This window comes from Gobius niger (assembly GCF_951799975.1).
Source record: "Gobius niger genome assembly, chromosome: 7".
In the NCBI taxonomy this organism is placed as follows: Eukaryota; Metazoa; Chordata; class Actinopteri; order Gobiiformes; family Gobiidae; genus Gobius; species Gobius niger.
In genome coordinates this window covers 29,461,547-29,489,508 of record NC_136858.1, presented here as the reverse complement: position 1 = coordinate 29,489,508, position 27,962 = coordinate 29,461,547, and the positions used below count along the sequence as shown (strand labels likewise).

Here is a 27,962-nt window from a genome sequence, read left to right as displayed (position 1 = left end):
TCCACACTGAAATATGTTCTTACCTGAGCTTAGAGGAGTTGATGCGTACCTGTCTGGTCTTTGTGCGTGCGCTCAGTCACGCAAAAAGACCAAAGATGCTGTTAGCACTAGGCCTCTCCCAGTATATTCCTATAGCTCCAAACGGGTGTGAAGTTGTAAGCGACCACGCTCTTCCACGGGCACAAAGACCAGACCAGTACGCATCAACTCGTCTAAGCTCAGGTAAGAACATATCACAGTGTGGAAGAACTGTGGCCTTTTCCTTTAAGTATGTGCAAAAAGGATAGTAATTGGAGAGTTGTATGAGTATAACATTGGTAAAATCATTCCATCTTCCCAGTAGCTGATGAAAAAGATTGAAGTAGACCGAATGACAACTTTAAGCAATACTTTTAGGCAATTAGTAGCTATATATCAGTTTACATGAGGGTCTTTTCTACCGTCTGGTTCTACAGGTGGCCTATAAACTTGCACTTTAGCCACAGCCTCTCTATCATCAGAGTGTGGGGGCAGTAGTTTCACAACATGCACAATCCCTCATCCACTGCAGGCTACATAAGCACATTTATTTTCTGAAATGGGACATTGAAAGCCTTTTGATGACTGTGATCTATTTTTAGCCGAGCAGTCAGTCTCCCCCATATCAACAGAATAAGTTGTGGTGTGTCTGGAAAAAAGGCTGCAGTGGATCCAGCTGCTCACCAACGCACCGATGCTACATTATTGCAACAAGATTGGCCACCTCTCACACGGTGCAAATGAGATCTCCTCCCCATTGCGCCCGTCTCCAGCGCGAGGCACCCTCCTTTCTCAATTAAGAGACTTTTTTCTACCTCCATGCGTTGTTATGAAGCCTTATGCAGTGTAGGATACTCACCTCTTGCAGCAGACATGCCTGGTAGGTGCCGTCTCCTTCTTTCTGCAGCCGATCCGCCGGTGTAGCTCGGGAAACGGGGGAAGGAGGACCGCGTGACAGCCGGCTATTACCTCCTCTTCTTCTTCGGGTTGTCATTGAGCGTATTGCTATGAAACGTGGAGGACGCTCATTGCGTTTGGAAGCCGAGGCTCTGGCCGGGGATGGAGAGCTGCACTTTCCAGCGACAGGGCGTGTCCTGGAAAACACAGCATCCTTCTCACTTTTTCCACAAGTTCACGTCCATGTTGGAGGAGAGAGCGACCCGCTGATGATGATGATGAGGGGAAAATCGCATTTAACCTCGAGGACGCGTGACTGCATGCGCGCACAGGCAGCGGGAGAGTTAAAGTGACTCCCCGACTCTGCTCCGTGATCTCAACGCTCGTGTCTGGATGTGACAGATGAGATATTAGGCTCAGTGAAACGGCCCAATTGTCTTCATTAAGGTCAAGCCTTCCATGCAGATTCAGATTGCCTTTAATAGCATCACAGCGTCTGGATGGTTGACCTTTTAAAGAAGCCAATGCGATTTTTTTTTACGAGCCCTGGTTTCCTCTAATTGGGCTATTTATTAGCTGTGGATATTTAGCGGGACCGGTTTTTCGATTATTTATGCATTACGACTGTGATCGATCGGGACACGTGCACTGTCTAAAACTGCCCAAATCTGGCCCACGTCTACCTGTAAACCGGACCGTGCTGCAGGTTATTATTTGCATTTTAAGGGGAGACACTACAGGCAAAACTCAATTTTTTCAGTTTTCAGGGTTTTTTTATGATCAAATTGGTCTCTGAACATACAAGCTTTCACCCGGAAACAGAAAACATGCCTAATCTTCACAATGACATGTTTAAATATTGCGCTGATTCAATGTTCCCCCATAGACTTATATGCAATTTCAAGGCCCTTTTTCTCAAAACACATTTTTCTGACATTGTGGCGACACTATGTCCACGTCAGTCGGACCTAAAGACTTCAGATATTCCAGCCTTGGACTGAACAATATTTGGAAGATTTTTTCAGAGGGATTTTTTACTATTTAATCCCTAGCCTGATTTATTGAGTTTTGAATGGGAAATTTGGGGCATTTTTAGGCATAAAACACCTTGTTCTTATATGAAGAGATAAAATAACAGAAAACTTGCCATGTGTTTTTTCCTCACATTTATGCCAGTGATCCACAGCAACAGTTTCAAATGGATATCTGTAAATATACATTTTTTCCCTATTCACCTGCAGTGTCTCGCCTTCATGAAAGTTGTGTCTGAGTAACTTACCTTTGAACTGACACCAGTGTATCATGTTGAAACGCCATTCCAGGTAATTTGGCGGTAATGCATCCTAATTATCAGCGGGTCTGCTTTATCTATGCCCTGTGTGACAGCTCCCCCTGGCGGCGGAGCGCGGCGCTGCTGCGGGGGAAGTGCCACCGTGTCCCGTCCATAGACCCCGTCCTGAACAGTCCGCAGACGTGTTGTTTACAGTGTAGTGCCAGGCCTCGAGCCTGCAGACGTCTGTCCTCTACGTGTGAAGGGTTTTATTGCTCTCTTTTATCATTTTCGTTCAAGGGTCAGTGTATGAAACCTCCAATCTGGATCGGGGCGGCAGCAGCAGGAAGAAGAAGATAGAGGATTTCTCTAGATCTTCTCGAGAGAAATTAGTCCAGTCCAAGAACAAAATGTTTTCCAAATTCACGTCCATCCTCCAACATGCGGTCGAAGCGGTGAGTATTGGCTAAAATACACAACTGTGTTCAGCTTCACGTGTATCTCATGTCTTATGTCTGAGAAAAACAAAGTCTTTGACCACTGTACTACTGTTGTTAGCATCTGTGCTAGTAAAGTAGCCACAGCTAGTGTTAGCGTTTTGTGTTTGTGTTGTTTGTTTACACTTGTTGGCCGTTGAGGAGAGCCTAAAGGACCGTCTGTCTATTTACTGACTGGTGTTAACAAACAGGACAGTTGACTGCCACGTGTGTACATCTTCTCCATTTTTCCTGAGAAAGGGTGTTTCGCAAGTGGTGCTAGTTAGCCGCTAATCTTAGCTTTTACTAGCCACAAGAAGCTCTCAGATGGACCAGCTGACACGTATTAGTGATTTTGAAACATCATTGAAGTTGCACAATGATAAACAAGGATACTCTTCATTTTGTATAACATTTATTCTGTTGATTCCATTGACCATTTGACCAGTTTGAGCATAATGGGAAGTGTTGTAGGTTATTTAGTCCCTTATCCAGTCATGACATTCCTCAAACCTGTTCTGAGCTGCTTCATGACAGACAGTGAATGTAGTAGTTGTTGAACTGGTAAACTGTTAACATATCTACCCCTCAGACCTAGATCTGCGATAAATAAAAACAACAATTGGACACAAAACAATGTAGTGCAAGATGTGCTGCAGAGAAAATGGTCTGAAATGTTATGATATGTATTTGATGTGATGTTTTTATTTCCAGCTGGCCCCTTCACTGCCCCTGCAAGAAGACTTTGTTTATCACTGGAAGGCTATTACACATTATTACATTGAGACATCTGGTAAGAACAATAGCAAAACTCAATATGTTTGATACAGAGACTCAATGCTGTGCTTTATCGTAATCTCACTCATAACTCATAAATCCTGTTTCAAAAAGAGCGGGAAGTGAAACTTTGATGTTCACTGTTTTCATATAACTCCACCTTACAACTGTCACGAGCTGCTTTACAGAATCAGCTACTGCTCTGTCTTATTATTTTATTTGTCTTTCTAGATGACAAAGCCCCAGTTACAGACACAAACATCCCGTCTCACCTGGAACAGATGCTGGACATCCTGACCCAGGAGGAGGCGGAGCGCGAGTCTGGAGAGACAGGGCCGTGTATGGAGTATCTGCTGCACCACAAGATACTGGAGACTCTGTACACTCTGGGCAAAGCCGATGTAAGGAGTTAGTGGTTTTGTCCACTGCTTTACTTCAAGGGATACTTAAGGATTTTTGACATGGGGCCTCATTTCCTTATCACTTATAACGCCAGACTAACCATATAAATGTCTGTGCCGATAGAATCATTTTTGGAATATAACTGACCTTGCATCACACGAATGATGGCATTTTGAGGGACTATTTTCTAGCAGATCACTCCGCCGCTGCGTAGCTTATACAACCACGAAGCAGATGTTGCAAATATAAGTTATTTTAAATGTAAAATGGTTAAAATTATTCTATTGGCACAGACATTTATATGGTTAGTCTGGTGTTAGAAGTGATTTAGTGATTTGCCTCAAGTGCACTGGGGGTCAGACTGTTTTTAATGCAGGCTATAGCTGTTACCGTAGAAATGTGCTAGCCTTGCACTAGCCTAGCGCCACTAAACTCTTCAAATATAAGAACTGCATGAACTACAAAAACATATCTCTAGAAATCAGCAACACTCTGGAAAACTATGAAATGAGGCCCTATGACAAAAATCCTGAAATATCCCTTTAACTCTCTCCAACCTAGATTGAAGCTCTACTACTGCTCAGTCCGAGTCCTTCGGCTATAATGATGTGTTTTGTTATTTTTTAGTGTCCCCCTGGAATGAAGCAACAGGTGCTCACTTTTTATACAAAGCTCTTGGCGCACATCCGTCAGCCTCTCCTTCCGCATATAAATGTCCATAGACCTGTACAGGTGAGGCTCGCTGACAAACTGTTTTTCCTCTTGGTGTCCGAATGCTAACTGTTGTTTATTTATGCTGCAGAAACTGATCCGTCTCTGCGGGGAGGTACTTGCTGCACCGACAGAAAATGAAGAGATTCAATTTCTTTGTATCGTCTGTGCCAAACTCAAGCAGGATCCTTATCTAGTGAACTTCTTCCTCGAGGTAGGGGCCGTTGTGATAAAACAAAGCGGAAAATGCATTACTTCTGTGTAATCATTGTTATTTGGTTTTGCAGAACAAGACAAAAAGACCAGACACTCGGTCTCCTGGAGCAGCACAGGGTAAAGATGAGGCTTTGGCCCCTGACACGGGTCAAGCTCAGACGTCTGATAAACCAGAAGAGCCACAGGCGGCGGCGGCGGCGTCGAGTCCAACCACTAACAATAACAACAGCAGCAGCAGCAACTACAACCTGGTCACATCACTGCTCAACCTCACCAAGAGCCCCGTAAGAAACACAGCACTTCTGTCATTATACAGACAATATGATTAAATTAAACCTACCTGTTTTAAATATCGAAGCAAGTACGTTTTGAATGGTCTGTACCGAGAACTAGGGCTGGGCGATATGAAGATATTAGACCGACTTTTGATCTCCAGAGCTTGACGATCTGTCGTTTTTCTGAGATTCGGTTTTAAGAACTTCTGCACAGTTGACTCTTTTCACTGTCAGTGAAGCAAACCCAAGACGCTAACTTTCTGCTACGCAATGACGGGCGCTAATGCGAGCATTAAACAGCGAGCCTCATCTACAGTCACACACACGACCAGGCTCCTCAATCTAGAGCTTTAGACCCAGCGTTCTGTGTCTATTTCAGTGGTATTTATGTCAGTGTTTTTTCCGCCTCCCACCGCTGCTCTGGGTAGATCGCAGTGTGTTTATTTATTTACCTAGCACATGTGTGAAGAAGCGAGAGTGTCCTTCGTCCTTTCAGTTCTGTCAGTCGCTGCAGCATCTCATTTGTCATTTAAATCCTGGACCTGGTTCACAAATGCGCTGTTTATCCATGTCTTTGAAAATATAAAGACTTGTCCAACTTTGGTGAATTACTTGGTCAAGTAGTAACTTATGGTAACGGACTGCTTCCAGTTTGCCTTTTACACAATAAAAGTCACTGTGTGTAATCGCTTTAGTAAGACTCTTATTGTGAAAGGGTCAGACAGCGACAGAGCGTCAAATCACAGCAGCTTTGACTTCATAAGAGAGAGATATCTCAGAAAAATGCCAAACAGCAACAGACACTAACTTACTTCACTTGCCGATTTGTGAAATGTGATTGTCTTGATTTGTCATCATATCCTAAAGTCATATTTGTTCTTTACGCTCGCCTCTCCCTCCCAGGACGGCAGGATCGTGGTCAAAGCGTGCGAGGGCCTGATGTTACTGGTCAGTCTCCCAGAGCCGGCTGCAGCCAAATGTTTGACCGAGAACACGGAGCTGTGTGAGCTGCTCACAGATCGACTCGTGACTTTCTACAAAGCTCTGCCGCCGTCCATGGACCCGCTGGACATCGAGACCGTGGAGTCCGTCAACTGGGGGTAGGATTTAATGTGTTTTCGGCCAATACTTGTCTCTCAGAGTAAAAAATAATGACATTTTAATCCATGAATTTGAAGATTCCACTTTAGTTCAAACCTTCTTTCATAATAGTGTTCAAACGATATATGCCAGACAGGTGTCGAATGTTGCAATTTCTTACATCTAGTGCAATAAGATACAGCCGGTGGTTAACGGTTAATCGTTTTGTAAAGCAACCAATTAATCGATTAAAGATATTTTAGCAAACTAATTTCCTCATGAATGTGATCCACTCAAGCAGTTTACACCCTTCATTTCATTTTACTTTTAATGCACCTGTTCCCGTGTTCTAGAGTCAGTGTTGTTCTGATGGAGCTGAGCGTAACATAAATTATATCATGTCCACAAACGATATAACGATATAACGATATACGATACGATATGGCTCACCCCTAAACCATATGAAAATCCCTAATACAACAGAGCAAAGCAGCAACCGTCATTTTATGCCTTCAAAATTCCTACTTGATTCACATCCAAAGGATACATTTACACTTATGATTCATAAACTTAATTACATTTTGTTACAAATGACACAAGGGTCTTAAAGGGGCTAGATCATAGACTGTATATATAAATGGACAGCTTCGTGCTCACTCCTCCCCGTTTACCATAATGACTACGGTTATGGGGGAAATCATGGCGGATTTACAGACTCCCCCTCCCCAGCTCTGACGAAGCATGTTCCTAAAAAGGGCATACGGGCAGGTTCTTCACTGTAGACTCGGCCCTTGCGTGACGTGTAGCTCGCGCTGCTCCAATGCTAACAGTCCGACCCTCATTAAGTACGAGATTTCTAAAATTCTTCTCACGAAAACCAGCCTGGTTTCTTAAATTGTGACTAACCCAGCGTCATCTCAGGAGGAATATCTAGCCTAGTCTACGGTTGAAAAAAATTGAAACCAGACGTTAAAGTTGTTTTTAAAGTGTCTAAACTACAATGCTTTTCAATGGGGCACTAGCGGCGATATGGAGGTTCTACAGCAATGGCGGAGCGGCCTCTAGTGTCGTGGGCATAAAGCAGAGCAGCCAGCGGCCATTGGGCTAGATGCAAGTTGGTCATTTTATACCCACTACTGCCACCTCAGGTCATACATGTAACTGCACCTTCTATATAGAATGTGGAGGCAGAAAAAGAAAAGATTTTAGAGGCAGTTGTGTTGAATAATTCTCATTCTACACATTAGGACATGGCTGGAACATGTAGGGGGAGGAAAATACATAATTTTAACATGTTTAAACTCCGTATAGCCCCTTTAAGCCATAGTCACTTTACTAAAGAAAGCTTCCATGCTTGAAAGTAATGGGTCCCATCCCTCATGAAAGGTTCGGGCCTGATTGTATATTTCAGAAGTAAACTTTTCCAGTGGTAAAAATTCTGATAACTGAGACAGAAATGAAATTTGGAGGACAGTTGTGCTGTTGTGCTATTTCTAACCCTTTTGTATTCCCTTTATTCAGTCTGGACGTGTATAACCTAAAAGAGGATGCAGCAATCTTCACTGGCAAAAGGGCTCTCATCTCCTTCCTGTCATGGCTGGATTACTGCGACCAGCTCATCAAAGAGGCGCAGAAGGTCTGTACCGAAGGAGCTGACTCACAGTGTTTTGATGCGTCATATTGTTCTCACTGACAGCACCAGAAGAAGCCCGTTTGGAGTGGAGGCAGGAGGCTGGACTAAAAATGTTTTGTGTCTTTTTGTCACTGTCACTTTCAGTCGGCGGCGACCGTCATGGCCCGAGCTGTGAGGGAGCGCTTCTTTGTGGCCGTGATGGAGCCGCAGCTTATGCAGACGTGAGTGACGCTTCTTTCTCCCATCAATCATTCATCACATTCTGTCAATTTATTTAGACCGACTGCTTTTCGGTTCATGCAAAAGTATAGAAAGTAGTCGTCCTCCTCTCTGTAACATCACCACTTCAGCGTCTTTTACAAGCCCTAATTTAACCTCTCAACTGCCGCCGTAACCGAGCACATTTACTCCAGTTTGGCTTTACCCAAATCAAAATGGCGACAAAAAAAGAGGATCGCAACAAAAATGTGACAAGAGTGACAAAAACGGGCGTGACGTGATGCAAAAAAAACAATAAAAAAGCAACAACGATGACAAAAAAAGTGACAAAAACGTGAAGAAAACACTACAACAAACTGACAGTAACGTGGTAAAAACACAGGGGGGAAAAGCAACAAAAACACAACAAAAAAGAGATGAAAACGCCTCAAAAATGGGACAAAAACACGACAACAACGTGACAAAAAAGTTACGATCACTTTCGGAGGTCTTCGCTTTCAAATGAGGCATTACACTGTTGTTCTTAGTTCAGGTGGGGGTTAAGAGGTTAAGTTTAAGTTGCAAAGAAACCAGGCTTAAAGGAACAGGCCACCGTTTTTACATACTGAGATATGTTCTTACCTGAGCTTAGACGAGTTCATTTGTACCTGTCTGGTCTTCACGTGTGCCCTCAGTCATGTAGACGCAGCACAGACGGCGTTAGCATTTAGCCTCTCCTCCTCTCCTCTATAGCTCAGTCAAGATAGAAGCTACCAAGCTCTTCCACGTTTTCCCTACTTAAATATGGTATAGTATAATTACACAAAATTAAACAATGTGGATTTTCTAAGCGGATAAAAAGGGGGAACTATATTGTAAGGCGTAATAATACCAGGAGTAGTTTGAAATCCGTGCAGTAATGTCTTCACTTTACTGTGCAGATGTCGAACTGCTCCTGGTATTGTTATGCCTTACAATATAGTTCCCCCTTTTTATCCGCTTAGAAAATCCACATTGTTTAAACTATATTTAAATACGGGAAACGTGGAAGAGCTGGTAGTTTCTATCTTGACCTTGTTTGGAGCTATAGAGGAGAGGCTAAATGCTAACGCTGTCTGTGCTGTGTTTACATGACTGAAGGCATATGTGAAGACCAGACAGGTACAAATGAGCTCGTCCTAGCTCAGGTAAGAACATATCTCTGTATGTAAAAACGGTGGCCTATTCCTATTGGGATTTCTTTATATGATTTTGAACAGTTTCCTTAAATCATGTACTCTAATGGACAAAGTATTTGATCATTCAAGCTCAAATGATAACCAGCCTGTGAGTAATCCCGGTCTGGAAAAATATAAGAGGTGTAATCCAAGTGGCTGTGGTCAACTCACCTCGGTCCTGGGTCCAACTTCCGGACAAGCAGGGCATCAGATTGTAAAAAGTATATCACGTCACAAAAGATAAAAATTAGCAGTTCTCGTAGTGTTTAAAATTGTTATGTTGAAACATTGTCATGCATTTGTAGTAGTATTGGTCCAGAGGGTCTGTTCATTCACTATTTACACATCGATGTCGTCTGCAGAGAAGCAGTTGTGTGCGATTGAGCTACAGTAAATCTCCTTCACATTCCAGTCTCGACATGCCGTTTATTGATTATACCTGGTTCTTCGCTCTAACCTTTAGTCCATATCTTCTGCTGTGTCTGCAGGTCAGAGGTGGGGATCCTGACGTCCACGGCGCTCCTGAACCGGATCATCCGACAGGTCTCCTCCGAGGCGCTGCTGCAGGAGACCGTTTACTTTCTGTTGGGAGAAGACAAGGACCCGGAGACGGCGGCCACCATCGCCCAAACGCCACTGAGGCACAGGCTCATAGAGCACTGTGACCACCTGTCTGACGAGGTTTGTCCATCCAGGCCTCTGTAGACAGTGTGTTTATGGTGTAATGCAGCATCTGATAAAGTTTGTTTTCGAGTTCCTGCTGATTTTCTGAGCGAGGCTAATTGGCGTGTAGCTGTTCACTCATTTCTTGCTTAGGGCTGGGTTTTCGATACCGATACGATACTTTTTTGGATATCTATACTAAAATATTTGTCGTCTAGAACCAGAAAACAGAACAATAATGTTTGGAAGATCTGCAGTTCATCCTAAATGTTGAGAAATGTGTGGAAAATTGGGAATAATTTTGGGGGAAAATGGGAGAAAATTGGGAAAAGTTATGACAACAAGGAGCTAAACTGCAAATAAAATAATAATAAATTGGAAAAATATGGGTGAGAAATAGGGAAATATCAGTAAAAAAAAAAGGAGAAAAAAATGAGGGGAAAAATATGACAAAGAGTGTGAAAAAATTGAAAACATTTGTAATAAATTGAAGAGGGGTAAAAATGTTGTTTTTATTGGGAGAAAATGGAGGGGGAAATTGGGAAAAAATTGAAAGAATTGGGGGATATGGGGAAAATATTAGTAATTAAGCATGAGCGAAAAATTGGGAAAATAACAAAAAAAATTCAAAAATAAATGGGGAAAAAATGGGAAAAATGGGGCAAACATTGGGCAATAAAAATCAAGGAAAAATCCAGAAAAAAAAAAGTAACTTGAAGTCACTTCCGTTAATGCTGTCCCTGGACCAACAGCATCAAAACTTGGATCCAAAGATACATATATATATTTTTCGGTTACCTCTATACTTTTTTTTCTCCGATCCTAGACCGGTATCGTCTAACGGTACCCAGCCCTAATCGTGATTTGAAATAAAGCTGATTTATTAAAAGAAACTTAAGTGTTTCCCAGGTAAATTGTTGAACCTCACAGTAAACGATCTTCTCGTGTCTCCAGATCAGCATCATGACCCTGCGACTGTTCGAGCAGCTCATCCAAAAACCGAACCAACACATTCTCCATAACTTAGTCCTTCGAGGCCTGGAGGAGCGGAACTACTTGGAGAACAAGCCCCCGGACGACCGAGAGCCGCTGGAGAACGGGCAGCCGCATGACGCCGTGTAAGGACCAGCCCTGCCTTACTCCCAAAAACTATCAGCGAAATAAATAAAGTGCATGAACTTAGCCTTTTTTCTGTAGCACCTGCTGTTCTGATCTGCTTTTCTGGTTTAATTATGAGCAGCGATTAAGAGGATTATTGATGTGAGATGTGTTTTGAATAATTACAAAACACATTAACATCTTTACCTTGACTGAACCATAGAGAATATCGAGTAGTTATCTGATTTATATTTTTATTTTTAGAGGAAGCTTGTTAAATAAAGCTACTTCATTACAGCCTTACATCCATATGGGCCCGATTTACACTTGACTTTATGTGACAAATAAGTTCATATTCCACCAGAAAATGGCTAAAAAGAGTGAAAAATTGTGTTTCCCAAAAAGTCATAGAAAGGGGCGTGGCCTCGCCGAGGGGGAAAACAGAATCTTTTGGGAAACGCTACTCTTCACTCTTGCCTGGCCTGCCAGACACTGTTCTCTCCTCCTTTCTGTTCGAAAGAAGAACCATCTGGACAGCTCCTCGCAGCCTATCATTTCACGATTTTACCCACATCGGTCCAATCACGCACCGAGAGGCGGGACTTCATTCCCCCAAGAGGCGGAAGCCGTCACCACACTCTACCAATACAATAGAGATGGCGTGCGCGGCGAGTTATGCGAGGCTTTCTTCTGCTCTTTCATTTTTTAAATCATTTGAAAAAAAAAATGTAATCCCTAAAACCGGAGCAAGAAACAGCGTTCAAAGCACTCCTCGTAAATAAGGACGTTTTTGGAAAGGCTTCCTGCCGTGACGTATCTAGCGTTTCTCTAATTGGTTGATGCCGTCTGTCAATCACGCCCACCAGGAAATCGTTACTTATCGCTACCTAAAGACTATATGTCTTTGAAATATCTATGAAAAAGCATGTAGTTTGGCAGGCCAGGCAACTCTTCACTCCAAACATAAACTTATTTATCACATAAATAAAGTCAAGTCTAAATCGTGTCCATATGGATGTTCATCATAGAAATTATATTCACAGCAGATTGTTCAGTAGAAGCGAAAAAACGTTGGTTGTAGCTCACGCCAGCTAGCGTTAGCATCATGTTTGCATTCTGCATTATTTATGTATTTATGGGCAGTTGAACCACTCCTCTCCATGTCTTTGTATCTTTATTTAGTATAACATTATATTCATAATTCAGCATTTGTTAAAGTAGTTTTTGAATAATTAGAGAAAGTTTAGATTTTTCTCCAGGTTGTGTTTTCAAACATGACCATATATGGGCGATTCCAGCGATGCCGTCTGTATCTATAGGGGTAGGTCTTGTATAAGGAATGTTTTGAACTTGACGAATACCTAAATATGTTATACTTTCTTACATATAAACAATCCAAACCATTTTTCTTTCTGAACTCCCAAGACAAAACAAATGATCTCACATATAGGCTAACGTCACCAGTGCTGCACGTAAATAGAGGAATCTGACCTTGACGTTGTCCCTGCAGAGACTTGGAGGAGGACCCGCTGTTCGGCGACGACCTCTCCCCGGACAGTCGATTGTCCGGCTCCGATTGGCTGAGCACGTCTCCCCCGCTGAGCCCAGACCACTCCAAATCAGACGGGAAGACGGAGGTGCACAAGATCGTGAACAGGTGAAGACTTGCACATTAGAACTGGAGTTTCCGCAGAGCCTTATGCTCCGTCCACACCAAACTCGTTTTGGCGCCTCCAAAGCGTCAGGTTTACATTTAAAATACATGGAGGACGCGCCTCCGGGGGGCGTCAAGATGTCCCGCAGCGCGTCACGCGCCTCCTCCGCGGCGCGTTCTGAGGTTTTTCGCGCTTGGTGAGCGTTTGACGCGCCTCCAGGGCGTCGAGCGCGGCCGACGCTCGAGTTGGGAAATGTTGAACTTTTTGGCGAAATTCGCGAGCGTCGACCAATCAGGAGCTTTCTCCCCATAGTGACGTACGTTGTAGCTGAGCCACCGGGGCAGATTCTACGCCAGCCCCACAGATGTCAACAAGTCACAAGTTACGGACGTAGCTTCTTTGTGAACCGGAGCTACAGCCGCTCTGGGACTTTTTTTTTTTTAGAAAGACACATCAGTGCTTCTTTATCTAAACACCAGGATTAAAAGCGCGGAAGTACCGTTGAAAGCGACTCTCGTGCGAGCGCAGCTCCTGGAGCAAATGGTGAAACTCGCCAAACTGAGAACGCCTTCAGACGATCTCATGAATCCAGACACGGCGCCGACGAGCCCGTAGACGACGTTGTCTGGCTTTATGAAGCAATAAAAGCCAAGCCACTCTCTCTATGTCATCCATGTTGATAACTGATAACTGACAACGGCTCCCAACGCGCTCCACGACGACGCTCTTGACGCGCGTCGAGAGCGTCTTGACGCTTGGTTACGAGCGTCTGACTTGAATGAGCACAGGCGTCCAACAACGGGCGTGACGCGCGTTTTTGACGCCCAAATAAAGTTTGGTGTGGACGGAGCATTAACCACTTGACTCCCGCCTGAACCGAGAGGATCTTTTTCCTCACGTTATCAGATTCTTTTCCATCAATTTTAAAGTTCATTTTTGTAACTTTTTGGTCATTTTTTTTGGTCATTTAAAAAAAAAAAAGGTCAAAATTTTGTAATTTTTTTGGTCAAATTTTAATCACATTTTTGTCCTTTTTTTGTCACATTTTTGTCATTTTTTTTTGTCACATTTTGTCATTTTTTCGTCCATTTTTTGTCAATTTCTTGTGACATCTTTGTGACATTTTTGCCACTTTTTTCATCCATTTTTCGTCACTTTTTTGTCAATGTTTTTTCACTTTTTTGTCACATTTCCATTATTGTTTTCGTCTCCGTTTTGTTGCTTTTTCACAGCTTTTTTCCAGAAGCTTTTGGACTGGGGTAAAGCACAAACTGGAGAAAATGTGCTCGGTTCAGGTGGGAGTTAAGGGGTTAAAGAATAAAGCGAATGCGCATAATTGACGGTCCAGGTGTAATGTGAAATCATATTTTTGCAGTCGGGCAGGATGTGAACCAATGAGATGAGCTTTTCTGTGCACAAGAAACGAGGAGGGGGATTCAGGTCCAATCAGGAAGGAAACTAGACTGTTCTCTCCTCATTATGCAGGAATTCTACTTTAAAGCCTCAAGTCATTTAACCTCTTAACCCCCACCTGAACCGAGGACATTTTCTCCAGTTTGGCTTTATGCAAATATAAAAATGTCTGGGGGAAAAAAGTGTCACAATAACAAGGATGAAAACGCAACCAAAACATGACAGAAAAGCAACGAAAAAAGTGATTAAAAAAAAGCAACAAGAAGGCGACGAAAGAGCGACAGAAAAGTGCGGGAATTTTTTTTATGAACAATAACACAATAGAAAAGTGAGAAAAGAGTGACAAGAGCGACAAAACAGGACAAAAACGCTTTAAATATGTGACAAAAACCCGGCGACAACACAACAAAAAAAGTTGGGATCAGTTTTCTAGGCCTTTCAAATGAGGTTAAAGGAATAGGCCACCGTTTTTAAATACTGAGTTATGTTCGATCCAAGTATAGTCCCACAAAATTAACATGTCAATGTACTAGGCGGATAAAAAGTGGAAGTATATATAGTAATATTACTACGCCTTGCAATATAGTTCCCCTTTTTATCCGCTTAGGAAATGGACACGTTTAATTTTGTGGTTCATGTAACCATATTTAAATAGGGAAGGAGCTTGGTAGCAGCTAACTTCACCTCAGTTTGGAGCTATACCTATGCTGGGAGAGGCTAAATGCTAACGCCGTCTGTGCTCTGTTTACGTGACTGAGCGCATGAGTAAAGACCAGACGGCTACACATCAACCCGTCTAAGCCGTCTTCATATCTCAGTATTTAAAAACAGTGGCCTATTCCTTTAAGGCGGGGGGTAAGAGGTTAAAAGCAGTAAATTGGATTCGAATGGTCTTAAAGGGGCTGGTTGCAAGTTCTGCCACCTCAGGCCATATGTGTAACTGCACCTTCTATATTAAGCTTGTGCATGACGGCAATTCGGGCCGAAGTGACACATTTTTGAGTGACAGTGCAGGATTTTGGAGGCAGTTGTGGTGAACAGGTCTGAGCTCATTCTACACATTGGGACATGGCTGGGACATGTGGGGGAGGAAAATACATAATTTTAACATTTTTAAACTCCCTATAGTCCCTTTAATATCAACATTTCTTGGAAAATACATTGCTCAAACATTTTTACTGCATAACTTTGTGTAAAATACAACAATTATAGTCTACAACATGTTTTGGCTGAAGTTGTGCACAATTATTTTTGGTGTGATTTGCTTTTGAATATCAAAATGATCCCTCGTTTCACTGATGTTTCGAATCTTCGGAAATGAGACAGTGTTTGTGCTATGACATTAAAAGCATTACATTTTCTCCTCCCTACTCTGTTATTTACTATATATTTCGATGCTACTTCTGTCTTGCAGTTTCTTATGTTTGGTTCCCGATGAGGCCAAGTCGTCATATCAAGTCGAAGGCACGGGCTACGACACCTACCTCAGAGACGCACACAGACAGGTAAACAATATCAACTCTTCAAATGCTTCTACCCGTCTCCTCCCGTCACCTGACCTTTCTTTGTGTGTCGACAGTTCAAAGATTACTGTGGCGTGTGTCAGCGCTGGGACTGGAGAGGACACCCCAAACCTCTAGAGAAATGCAATTTGGAGTTACCGTTTTTCGAGGGACACTTTCTGAAAGTCCTGTTCGACAGAATGGGACGCATCCTCGATCAGGTCGGTGACCTTTTGCCATTTAGTCCTGGGTTTAGTTTCTGGGTAGTTCTTTGTGAAGTCCTGGCTCCACACGGGTCGAAGGCTGGTTTGATTTGGATTTTTGCCAATCTAGATTATAACATTACGCTGCTAAAAGGCTATGTTTAGGCACTCCTCATTCCTCAAAAACAATATGGGTGATTCAAGGCCAAAGCACCTGGTGAGACACACAGGTGGGAATATAGATTTTTCACGCACTGTGGAGGTTTTCGCTAGTTTTGTATTTGTATTTTGTTGCGTTCGAGGCGGAGAAAACCTGGAAGTAGCTACATCGTTTTGATTTTTTCAGAGGGATTTTTTTAATACCTAATTCCTAGCCTGATTTATTGAGCTTTGAACACAAAAAACAAGGCCAATTTTTTTTTTTTTTTACAGATTTTTTCACATATTAAAGTGATATTTCAGGATTTTTGACATAGGGCCTAGTTTTTCAAAGTGTTGTTGATTTCTGGAGATATATTTTTTAATTCATGCATATTTGAAGAGTTACGTGGCGCTAGGCTAGTGCAAGGCTAGCACATTTCTATGGTATCAGCTAGCCTGCATTAAAAACAGTCTGACCACAGTGCACCTGAGGCAAATCACTTATAACACCACGCTAACCATATAAATGTCTGTGTCGATCCAATCATTTTAACCCTTTTGCATTTAAAAGAGCTTATATTTGAGGAGCAAAAGCTCTGTGGTTGTATAAGCTACACAGCGGCGGAGTGATCTGCTAGAAAATAGTCCCTCAAAATGCGATCATTCATGTGATGCAAGGTCAGTTATATTCCAAAAATTATTCTATCGACACAAACATTTATATGGTTACAAAAAAAAATATCTCCAGAAATCAGCAACACTCTGGATAACGAGGAAATGAGGCCCTATGTCAAAAATCCTGAAATATCCCTTTAAGGCGAGACACAGCAGGTGGGAATATAGATTTTTCACACACTGTGGAGATTTTCGCTAGTTTTCTCCCATAACATCTTAGTTTTCATGTCAGAGTATAAAAATACAAAACTTGCCCCTGTTCGTGGATTGTTTTAATACCTAATTCCTTGCCTGATTTATTGAGCTTTGAACACAAAAAACAAGGCAAAATTTTCAGATTTTTTCACATAAGAATACTGTAGCTTTTTCAAAAAATAAACAAGATATCAAAATCTCAGTAACTAATAATCAAACTAGCTATCACAATAAATGTAAACTTGGGTCTATCCATTAGTATTGCTGAAAATATACACAATTGTGACTATTTTTAGGCATAAAATGTCGTATTTTGAAGTAATCTACAGCAGAAGTTTCAGATTAACATCACTAAATGTATTTTTCCTCTGTTCACCTGCCCAGATGATATTTCAGCACAATGATCGAAGATTTCATTAGTTCCCGAAATTCTGCACTATAAATATTTCCCTAAATTATGTTTAACTGTGTCGTAATTAGACACGTATGAGTTTTACAGAGAAAGTGTAGAAATAATCTGTCCTGCTGATCACTTTGATTAAAATAATTGCTTTATAATGAGGCCAATCATTTTTGAGTCGTGTTATGACAAGGTATTAACTTATTTTACTCAGTATTACAAGGGTTGTTTTGTCAAGGTTTGTTTTATTTTTGTGAAATCAAATGGAAAATGCAAATGAGCTGCTGATTCTGCAAAGCTCCGGCGGAACGGCGCTAATGAACTCCAGCTGTCTCCTGAAGTGACGCTGTTTGGACAGTTTAGGACGTTATCAGCAAGTTAATGGGTGCAGTTTAAAACCAGTGCAACCAAAGTCATTTCTTCATTCAGTTGTTTTCCTGTCGCCTTTCTAATGGGATGTCATGTGGACACTTTTTGTATCTGTGGGCACTGGAGTTGGCCTTTTGTGCAGGTTGTTTTAATCTGTGTCTCTCCCTGTTCTCCAGCCGTACGACGTGAACCTCCAGGTGACCGCGGTGCTGTCGAAACTGTCCCTGCTGCCTCATCCACATTTACACGAGTATCTGCTCGACCCCTACATCAACCTGGCCCCGGGCTGCAGGTCCCTCTTCTCCGTCATCGTCAGGGTGAGAAACCACTCGCTTCTGCTTCCCCGCACTCACAGGAGAAGCAGAGTTTACATTTACATGTTTCAGCTAAAGGGGAAGGAAAACATCGTAGAACTTTACACAAAATAAACATTACTACACTTGGAAATTTAGTTATTTTTTTTATTGTTTAGGCTGATGTAAAAGTGGATGTTGCTGCCTGATCATCAAACATGGTGGATTTGTGTTTGAATTTTGATGTGACCCTGATCTCTATTGTTAGTTTTTCCATCATGTCACGGTGGGGCAGTGTTTAGTGCTCGTGCTCAAAGGTCCCGGGTTCGATTCCCACCTGGACGGGGCCTTTCTGTGTGGAGTTTGCATGTTCGCCCCGTAGTTGTAAGAACATGTGCAATAAGTTAATCCAGCCAGGTGTTTCTGACCACCAGCCTGGCTCCACATCATGGAGACGGGCCCGAGCGCCAGCCCATACTGGCAGCTCACTGCTCCTATGATCATCAAATGCAGAGAACACATTTTTCTATGGAGATTAATAAGGTATATCTTAACTTAACTTATACTTAAGGATAACCTTCAAAATCCAGATTGTACAATGCAAATAACATTAGCTCTGTAGTATCAGTTTGTTGAAGAGGACGGACTTTTGGCAGAGTTTTGCTGCTGATTGGCCAAAACGCCATGAACAGGAAATACGTTACAATTCTAGAATTATTTTAGATATGTTGGCTTCGCCGTGTTGTTTTGTTAAGTTTTGAGAAAAGTCCTTGTTGTTTTCGGCAAATGTAAAGAGACAAATTTCGTGAGTTTGTGAACAGACCAATCTCATGACAATCCAGCTGCAGCTGTGTCGTGAAATAACATTTTAGATGATTAAATATTAAAGTGGTCCTTGTCAAAACTTGATTAGTGTCAGTGCTTCTTGCAGGGTTTCCCCTGGGCATTAAAAGTCTTTAAATGAGGCCTTAAAGGGACAAAACAGAGTTTTCATTTTCCTCCCCTACATGTTCCAGCCATGTCCTAATGTATAGAATGAGCTCAGACCTTTTCACCACAACTGCCTCTAAAATCCTGCACTGTCACTCAAAAAGGTGTTACTTCGGGTCCGAAGTGCCGTCATGCACGAGCTTAATATAGAAGCTGCAGTTACACATTAGACCTGAGGTGGCAGTAGTGAGCATAAAATGACCACCTTGCATCGAGTCTCTTTAAATGTCATTATAAAGCCTGAAATAGGTGGCGTTCATGTTTTAGAATGTGATGATGTGAGGTGGAGGCAGGGGCCGATACAACTCTATGGGAGAAATACAGTTTTTATAAGAAGCCAGCAAAATGAAAATGTACAAATGATTTTCCTCATCAGTATTTGACAGTGATTGTTTTCAGAAACCTGACATATTATTTTTATGTTTGAAAGTCATTAACTGGACAACATCACGCTCATGTTTTTGAATATTGAAAATAATTGGACATTAGTTCATATGTGCTGTGAAGATGATGAATTTTGAAACAGTTTTTGTTCCGTGTGGATTCTCCCAGTAATGACAGATATTAAACTAAGACAAAGAAATCTGCAGTTCGCCAGTTACCATAGTTACCATCATATAATTTTCAGTTGCTCCACTTTCCACATTTTTAAACTATAGGCTCTTTTGAATGTTGACCCTTTAATTGTTTGTAAACATCCCGGGCTTAGCTGGAAACAGGAAACTAGAGTCCTATCTATTTCCATGGTAGCTGTTGTCATAGTAACAATAAACAAATGTCTAACTGTTGTTGGAAACATCAGATAAACGTTATTTTTTCATCTCAAATGTCATTCCTCTTGTTCTTGCACCGTAAGCCACAACAGGACCACATTATTTAGTTGTAGTTTTACACTTATAATTGCTAGTTTTAGCTTAATCTCATTTCTCACTTCCTGTCTCAGGCTGAGGTCACTGATAGACCGGGAGCCAGACCCGCTCCTCAGGCACATTTTTGCTACCTTTTCCAAACTAGTATCTTTCAATAGAGTATATCTTGGGTCATTACCAGTGGGGACCCCCCATTGCAACTCGGCCCCGTTCGGCCGTGGGACCCCAAAAACCACTTTAACGGGACAGGCTTCAGACAGAACTTTGTGATTCTCTCCAAAGTAGTGCTGTGGTCACATACAGAGTCACAGATGAATGAAATTTAGAACAAAGAAAGCTGACATGATGAGGAACAAAGGATTATGACAGTTTTGGGCTTTAGCTTTTTCTTTTTCCATATATTAAACAATATATCTACAAAAATGCTAAATAAATGTCATATAGATAAGAAAAGCACTTCACAAATGAGTGCATTATTGTCTTTTGTGTTTATCTTTACCTTTTCAAATGTAAATAGAAAACTGCCCCAACTCATTAGCTTCACATTAAGCCCAAGACGAGCTCAGTACCTCTAACGGATCAGCAGCTTTAACAGAAAATGCGTTCCATGTTCCTTCTCAGAGCTGTGGAATTCTCATGCATTTGTCCATATAGGCCTGTGAGAACATTCCATGGTGAAGTTACAGCTTTTAGGACGACAGTTCAACTTCACCTTTTTGGATTTGCTTCAAACTTGGCACAGTTGATGTTGATATACTAAATATTCAGTGAATACAATTTGAGCTGCATATCTTTTTTAATGTATGAGTTTTAGGGGATTTCAAAGGGGGGTAGGGTTAAAATCAGGCCTTGATGCAACTAACAAATTTCACTAACTTTAGAGACTACAGACGTTTGTGACAGACTTTTGGGAATTTTAGTACTTATTTCTACTTTTCAAAATATCTTTGACAATCAATACCGAATATGTTGCCAGTGTCATCTCTATATAATATACACGATGGTTTAACGCAGGGGTCACCAACGTGGTGCCCACGGGCACCCAGGTACCCTTTGGGACGTGCCCAGCAGCCTTTTAGACTTTTTTTTAAGTTGTAAAAGACTTATTTTTCTTGAATCAAATACAAATACAGTTGTTTCTGTTCTTGTGACTCAATACGAGGTTAAAACAAAACTATTTTGCTATAATATGGGGTCAATATCCTTTAAAGGGGGGGTATTATGCAAAATCAACTTTTTCAAGTTTTCCATCATGTTATTCTGTCACTCCCTCGTTAAAAACATGCCTGAAGTGTTGCCTTGGCACTTTCACGTATTTTTGAGTAATCTGTAAAAACTCTGATGGCGGCCATTTTAGGGATAGGTTTGCCTGAGTCCTCCTAGGAACGCCCCCACCTCCTGGAGACGCCTCCGAGCTTTCGTCACCAGCCCAGTAACCAACCACTGCTCCTCAGCAGAACCCCCTCCCCACTGATGCCACAGACAGCGTGTGGAGGGGGCGTGTCGGAAAGGCTCAGAGGTTCTTAAAGAGACAGAGGCCTATTTCAAGACATTCACTACAGCCATTTTGAGAGAGACATTTTATACAAGGCAGTTATTCTAATTTACTGCATTTACAGACCAACAGAAGGTTTGTCATCATTGTAGTGTGATATAGACTGGTGCTATGGGACTGAAAAAAGCATAATACCCCCTCTTTAAGTAAACAGTGTACGTTTAAGTCTTAAGGATTCGTTTTTAACTGAAAGCTCTCAAACAACGTAATGCCTCGACAGTGGCTCAGATGGTAAAAGCGGGGTCGTGAATGTGAGGTTGCCAGTTAGAATCCAAGCTTCCGCAGGTGCATACTGCCATTGTGTCCTTGGGCAAGAAACTTAACCCACATTGTCCATGTATAAATGTAGTGTGTAAGAGAGAGGTGCTGGTCGGAGAGGTCTAAACACATACTGGCAGCCTTGCTTCCATAGCCCAGGGCACCTGTGGCTACAACAGTAGCTTATCACCGGTGAGTACTGGAGACCCAAGTGTTGGTGGCATTGGTATTTGGTAATATTTTCCTGTTGAGGAGCCCTTTTTGGGGGACTTGTGTCATGAAACGAGCTATATAAAATATGATTCCCTTCCCCTTTACCCAGTCTAAAGCTGACCTGAGTCTAGGGTTGCCAGGCCTCAGAAGTCAAACCTGCCCAAGAACCTGGCAACCCTGCCTGAGTCAGTCTAATTGGAGCTTGAGTTAACACAGTCTGAGTCTGTGTTTACCGATTCAGAGCCTAAACCTGTTCCTTTTAAGGTTGGGTTTAGATATGATCCAAATCCAGTCTAAACACACATAAACCTGGTCTAAACTGAAGCTTCACCACAATAGACTCAGAATTTAATAAGAACACTCAGTTATCCAGAATAGAAGAAAAAAATACTATTATTATTGTTATTCAGAATAATGAATAACCAGCCATTTTACAATATAGTGGCATAGAAATGAAGAAGTGAAATGGATGATTCCTGAAACGTTAGTCTGTGTAATTCTGGAAAAGTCAAGACAGATTCCCTTGTGTTTTGGGGATCCAAAGCTCTAGAAATCAGGCTAGAAATGAGCTTGAAGACACATTTAAACGAGGTGGACATTAAAGTTGAATCTAATCTAATATAACCGCACCGGGCAGGTTAGGTTTTTGTGAGTGGATAATGCGTTACACAAACTTATATTACTAATAATTTTAGAAAAAAAGCCAAAGGTGAATGTTCACAAATGGTTATTTTAAAGTGTGAATTTGGTCCAACATTTACTCTCACAATAAAACAAAGATGTTGAGGGAGAAAACATAAACAAAGAACCTAAAATTGATGACTGTATGAAAAAAAGTCCTCAATAAGTTATTACCCACAAGTCGACTCGTCTGCCAGTAGTAACACAGCAGGTGCAATGAAAATGCATAGAAAGATGATAAACCACAAAGCAATAAATGCTGCTTCAGTAAACACTGGGTAGTTTAAGTAAAGTGGCATTAGGCTGATGAACAGGTCCCAAACTGTTCTTAGTTGCTGTTAAGTTAATGTTATATGTTTGAACCGTCATATATCATACTTAGTGATGACACTGGCAACATATTCTCATATATTGTTCATGCAATGTTTCGATATAATAATATATAACGTATATTAATATAATAAGTACTAAAATTCCCAACAGTTTGTCACAAACGTCCGTATTCTCTAAAGTTAGTGAAATTTGTTAGTTGCATCAACGCCTGATTTTAACCCTACCCCCTACTGAAATCCCCTAAAACTCATACATTAAAAAAGATATGCAGCTCAAATTGTATTCACTGAATATTTAGTATATCAACATCAACTGTGCCAAGTTTGAAGCAAATCCAAAAAGGTGAAGTTGAACTGTTGTCCTAAAAGCTGTAACTTCACCATGGAATGTTCTCACAGGCCCATATGGACAAATGCATGAGAATTCCACAGCTCTGAGAAGGAACATGGAACACATTTTCTGTTACAGCTGCTGATCCGTTAGAGGTACTGAGCTCGTCTTGGGCTTAATGTGAAGCTAATGAGTTGGGGCAGTTTTCTATTTACATTTGAAAAGGTAAAGATAAACACAAAAGACAATAATGCACTCATTTGTGAAGTGCTTTTCTTATCTATATGACATTTATTTAGCATTTTTGTAGATATATTGTTTAATATATGGAAAAAGAAAAAGCTAAAGCCCAAAACTGTCATATTCCTTTGTTCCTCATCATGTCAGCTTTCTGTGTTCTGAATTTCATTCATCTGTGACTCTGTATGTGACCACAGCACTACTTTGGAGAGAATCACAAAGTTCTGTCTGAAGCCTGTCCCATTAAAGTGGTTTTTGGGGTCCCACGGCCGAACGGGGCCGAGTTGCAATGGGGGGTCCCCACTGGTAATGACCCAAGATATACTCTATTGAAAGATACTAGTTTGGAAAAGGTAGCAAAAATGTGCCTGAGGAGCGGGTCTGGCTCCCGGTCTATGATGATGTCAGCAGCGAAAGGGTCTATTAGATTCAAACTAGTATTAAATCTGAATTCATTGGAAAATTATGACATTGCGCTTTTTACTGTAGGAGTCAATGGCCAATGTAAAAATTATAGTCTAAAACATACCACATTGTTGTAGTAATTGCCCTTTGTCTCTTGTTGCGCAGGTAAACCGAGAGTTATGTTGTTCTGTTTTCAGGTGGTGGGGGATCTGATGCTGAGGATCCAGAGAATCCCAGACTTCACGCCCAAACTGCTGCTGGTGAGGAAGAGGCTGCTCGGGCTGGAGCCGGAGGGAATCAAGTAAATTTATTTCATTACTTGCATGTTAGTAAGTGGTGGTTCAGTGGATTTAAACTTTGATAACAGGCTCACTCAACACTGCGTGACGGTGACAGTAACGTCTTAACCCTCACCTGAACTGAGCACATTTTCTCCAGTTTGGCTTTACCCAAATCTAAAAACTTCTTGAAAAAAGGATCAAAATAGTGACACAATAACGAGGATGAAAGTGCAACAAAAAAAAACGACAAAAAAGTGACAACGCAAGGAAAAAAATCTGTTTGGATCAGTTTAGTTGGTCTTAGCTTTCAAGTGGGATGTTACACTGGCCTATAGCTCTCCAGGCAAGAAACTTTCAGATTTGGGTAAAGTCTAACTGGGTTTAGGTGGAGTGTAAGAGGTTAAAAAGCATTAAATCTGACTTGCCTCTGCCTATATAAATCCTGTCATAAGTCATGAATTATTTATTTATTTATTGTTTTATGTATTCTTTTTTTTTTTTGACGGGGACAGTACACATTAATGAACATTTCTGTAAATGTGTCAGCATTAGCTGCAAAGCTAGTTCTCAGCTGTTGTCCTTGGGTAAGGTGTATAATGCCAACAACAATTATAAAACTTTAAAAATATTAAATATAATATTATATAAATTTAAAAGTTAAAAGTACCGTATTTTCCAGACTATAAGTCGCTCTGGAGTACGAGACGCACTGGCCAAAAAATGTCTAATGAATAAAAAAACAACAGGCTGAATAGGCGTTGGTTAGCCACATGAAGCATAAACAACAAACTAAATATGTGTCTGGTTTGTTAACGTCACATAAACAGTTCAGATAACTATGAAGAACATACCAAACTCTTGATCTCACACCAAATCACTAAATCAATTGACTCTGTGCATGACTTCAAATCATAACAACGCTGCCCAAGAAGTGACTTCCTGCTTCGATCCAGCACGCCAAAATAAAAGCACCATCACATTCATTAGTTCAACTTTCTTTCTTTCTGCCTAACTATTAACAGACAAAACACTTAAAATGTGTGTATTTAATTATATTCTTGTAGTGTGGCAAGTACCTGCTGAACTAATCAATGAGACGAGCTGTGCGCTTTTATTTTGGCGTGCTGGATCGAAACAGGAAGTCACTTCTTGGGCGGCGTTGTTTTGATTTGAAGTTATGCACAGAGTCAATTGCATATTTTCATACTAATAAATAAATACAAAATCTTCATCGTCGGTGTCACTTCTGAACAATCGCCTTGGCAACTACCAGGGCATGGGGGCGTAACTGCACCGTTGACAAGCCTCTCCCGGCAGCACGATTTTTAAGCTCTCATTTGCGAATTCGATTCTCTAAATGTGGCCATCGAGCTTTTAGCCCGTGATTAGCTTTCCCACTCACTCCAAACTTTCTTTCTGCTGCTCGATTAGCCTGCAGCGCCCTCTAGCGGCATGTGAAATTATTAGTTGAATTTAAAAAAAGGGAGTAGGGGAAAGCTGCAGACCAGGAGCCGAAACAGATCAGATGATAGTGCGCCCTCTGCTGGATAAGGCGGTCAGCTTTTAGAAAGGTTGATGTTGATTGATGTTGATTGATGTTGATCTACTTCACACAGGTGAGGAGTGTGTAACGCTTTGTGACTAGAAGGGTTGACTGTGCCAGAAGAAGATTCGGCCACGGAGCCAGAGTGTGTGAATAAAACACATATACAGGAGGAACGTTTCAAAAAAATGTATTGAATATGTATAGTTTTCAATATAATAGTGTATTCAATATATATATATGTATACGGTATATAATAATAAATATAGGAGGTTATGAAAGTGTATATATATTATTGATAGGTCAGATATAATTACAAAACAATACACACAAATACAAAAACAAAACAATGTGGTGCAGAATGCACTTCAAAGAAGTTGTTTTTCTTTGAGTTTTCAGTTCAGTTCAGGTTCGATTATTCCTACCACTTTGGTAGGTCAATAGCTCGCCATCAAGAGGAGAAAGTTGAAAGGTTGCGATTCAAAAAGGGTGGATTGGTTGGTTCAGTCCTTTACAAAAAACCCGACCGTTGACGACTATCTAAGATACTCGGGTAGAAGTGGTCCCAGCCCGAGAGGTTTGAAGGTGTGGGGCTCGAACGGTCATCACAAGCGTGATGCCATTATAGGAGTGTCAATATGAGCGTATTGAGCGTATTGAGCGTATGAGCGTAGATCAGGGTGGAATCGGCGCTAGTAGTAGCCTTAGCTCCCAAAACCACACGCCACCAGCCACAGTCACAGGGAGTAGTGGGGAGGAGGAAGTGACCTGGGATTAACCCCACACGTATAAGGAAACGGGGCTGTGGCTGTACGGGAAGCAGACCCGCAAAATTAAAACTGCTTCAGGAAATGCGGGTTACAAGTGAGTAGGCTAGTTATTTAAATTTCTTCATGAAAACAAAACAAAATTCTTATGAAGATATTTTGGAAAGTGTAATTTGATGCTTCTGTTGATTGATAAAGACAACATAACTTCGAACAGCATACAAATTGCTTATTTTTGTTCCTAAACGATCCTAATCTTAACCTAGCCCTAATCCTAACAACCCCAACCTAACCGTAATCTTAACCTAACACTAACAACCCTAACCTAACCCTAATCTTAACCTAACCCCAACCTAACCCTAATCTTAACCTAACCTTAACCTAACCTTAACAACCCTAACCCTAATCTTAACCTAACCTTAACAACCCTAACCTAACCCTAATCCTTACAACCCTAACCTAACCCTAATCTTAACCTGACCCTAACAACCCTAACCTAACCCTAATCTTAACCTGACCCTAACAACCCTAACCTAACCCTAGTCTTAACCTAACCCCAACCTAACCCTAATCTTAACCTGACCCTAACAACCCTAACCTAACCCTAGTCTTAACCTAACCCCAACCTAACCCTAATCTTAACCTGACCCTAACAACCCCAACCTAACCCTAATCTTAACCTTTCCCTAACCCTAATTTTAGCCTAACTCTAATTTTAGCCTAACCCTAATCCCTAACAACCCTAACCTAACCCTAATCTTAAACTAGCCCTAACAGCCCTAATTTAATCCTAAACCTAGCAATAATTGTAAAACATATATTATTAACAAATAATACAGTCGTGGATCTGCTCCTACCAGCAGAGGGCGCACTATCACGGCAGATCTGCCTCACCGTCTTGGATCTGTCTCGGCTCCGGGTCTGCAGCTTTCTATTTTTGAAAAGGGGGGGGGGGGGGGGGGGAGATTTAACATATTAGTCGCTCAGGAGTATAAGACGCACACCCCCAGCCAAACTATGAAGAAAAGTGTGACTTACGTTTGAAATGTCTGGTTTAGTTAGTGAGAAAAGTGTTAGTTTATGAAAAGGAGCTGAAAAATGGAATTAATGTGAAAACCATTCCCAAACTGCAGGTATCTTCAACTCATCTACCTGACAAAGCTACATTACAACATTTGTCCACCTCATCCATAGTTTTACTCAATAAATCTCAAATCTTTAACTGTGTCTCTCCAGCATCGACCACATGACTCTGCTGGAGGGCGTGATCGTGTTGGAGGAGTTCTGCAAAGAGCTGGCCGCCATCGCCTTCGTCAAATTCCACGCCACCTCGTCCTCCTCTCCATAGACGCTGCTCCTCTGTCCGCCCCGAGGGTCGGCACGTAAATAAACGATCACCACCACGAGGGGGCGTCCTGGAGGCGACCGGGGGCGCCGCGCTGCTACACGTGGGACTGGGTGCACCGAGCCATTCTCTTCAAGACGGTCTGGAGGTGTTATCGGTTTGTCGAGTCCGTCGTGGGCTAAAAAAAAGGTTTCAAATCGTGGGAAACACAAAATCTATAGGACTTTAATTCACCGAGGACTAAACCAGGGATAAGGGTTTGATTTTGACGGAAAGTCGTAGCCAAAACACTGCCCAGATGTTCTAAAGATATGCGCGAAACACGAGGCCTACGGGACCGTCCTGCCACTGCCTCCGTCGGCCAAAAACAATGAC

General features: G+C 41.7%; 2 protein-coding genes across 2 annotated transcripts in view; one reads left to right on the top strand and one right to left on the bottom strand.

Annotated features, from left to right (window-relative positions):
- The window catches only part of ablim1a (actin binding LIM protein 1a), a 109,947-nt gene extending 108,699 nt beyond the window's left edge, over positions 1–1,248 (bottom strand). The window contains exon 1 of the mRNA XM_079559755.1: positions 878–1,248. Coding sequence (XP_079415881.1) covers positions 878–893 — 16 coding nt within the window. The 5' untranslated portion in view covers positions 894–1,248. The remainder of the gene's footprint in view (positions 1–877) is intronic.
- Positions 656–27,640, top strand: fhip2a (FHF complex subunit HOOK interacting protein 2). Its single transcript, XM_079559739.1, has 18 exons — positions 656–898; positions 2,486–2,640; positions 3,376–3,454; positions 3,670–3,839; positions 4,468–4,572; positions 4,643–4,765; positions 4,839–5,051; positions 5,946–6,142; positions 7,644–7,758; positions 7,900–7,976; positions 9,659–9,851; positions 10,788–10,951; positions 12,442–12,588; positions 15,414–15,504; positions 15,579–15,722; positions 17,661–17,801; positions 23,849–23,952; positions 27,479–27,640. The coding sequence occupies exons 1-18, from the start codon at positions 838–840 to the stop codon at positions 27,588–27,590; spliced, it is 2,391 nt and encodes a 796-aa protein (XP_079415865.1). The 5' UTR covers positions 656–837; the 3' UTR covers positions 27,591–27,640.
- The last annotated feature ends 322 nt before the right edge of the window (positions 27,641–27,962 follow it).

Bases quoted from the DNA above. Each gene is read 5' to 3' on its own strand.
- fhip2a (XM_079559739.1), top strand. From the start codon at position 838: ATGCGTTGTTATGAAGCCTTATGCAGTGTAGGATACTCACCTCTTGCA. The intron at 3,455-3,669 runs GTAAGAACAATA...TTGTCTTTCTAG, and splicing joins TTATTACATTGAGACATCTG to ATGACAAAGCCCCAGTTACA. The intron at 10,952-12,441 runs GTAAGGACCAGC...TTGTCCCTGCAG, and splicing joins GGGCAGCCGCATGACGCCGT to AGACTTGGAGGAGGACCCGC.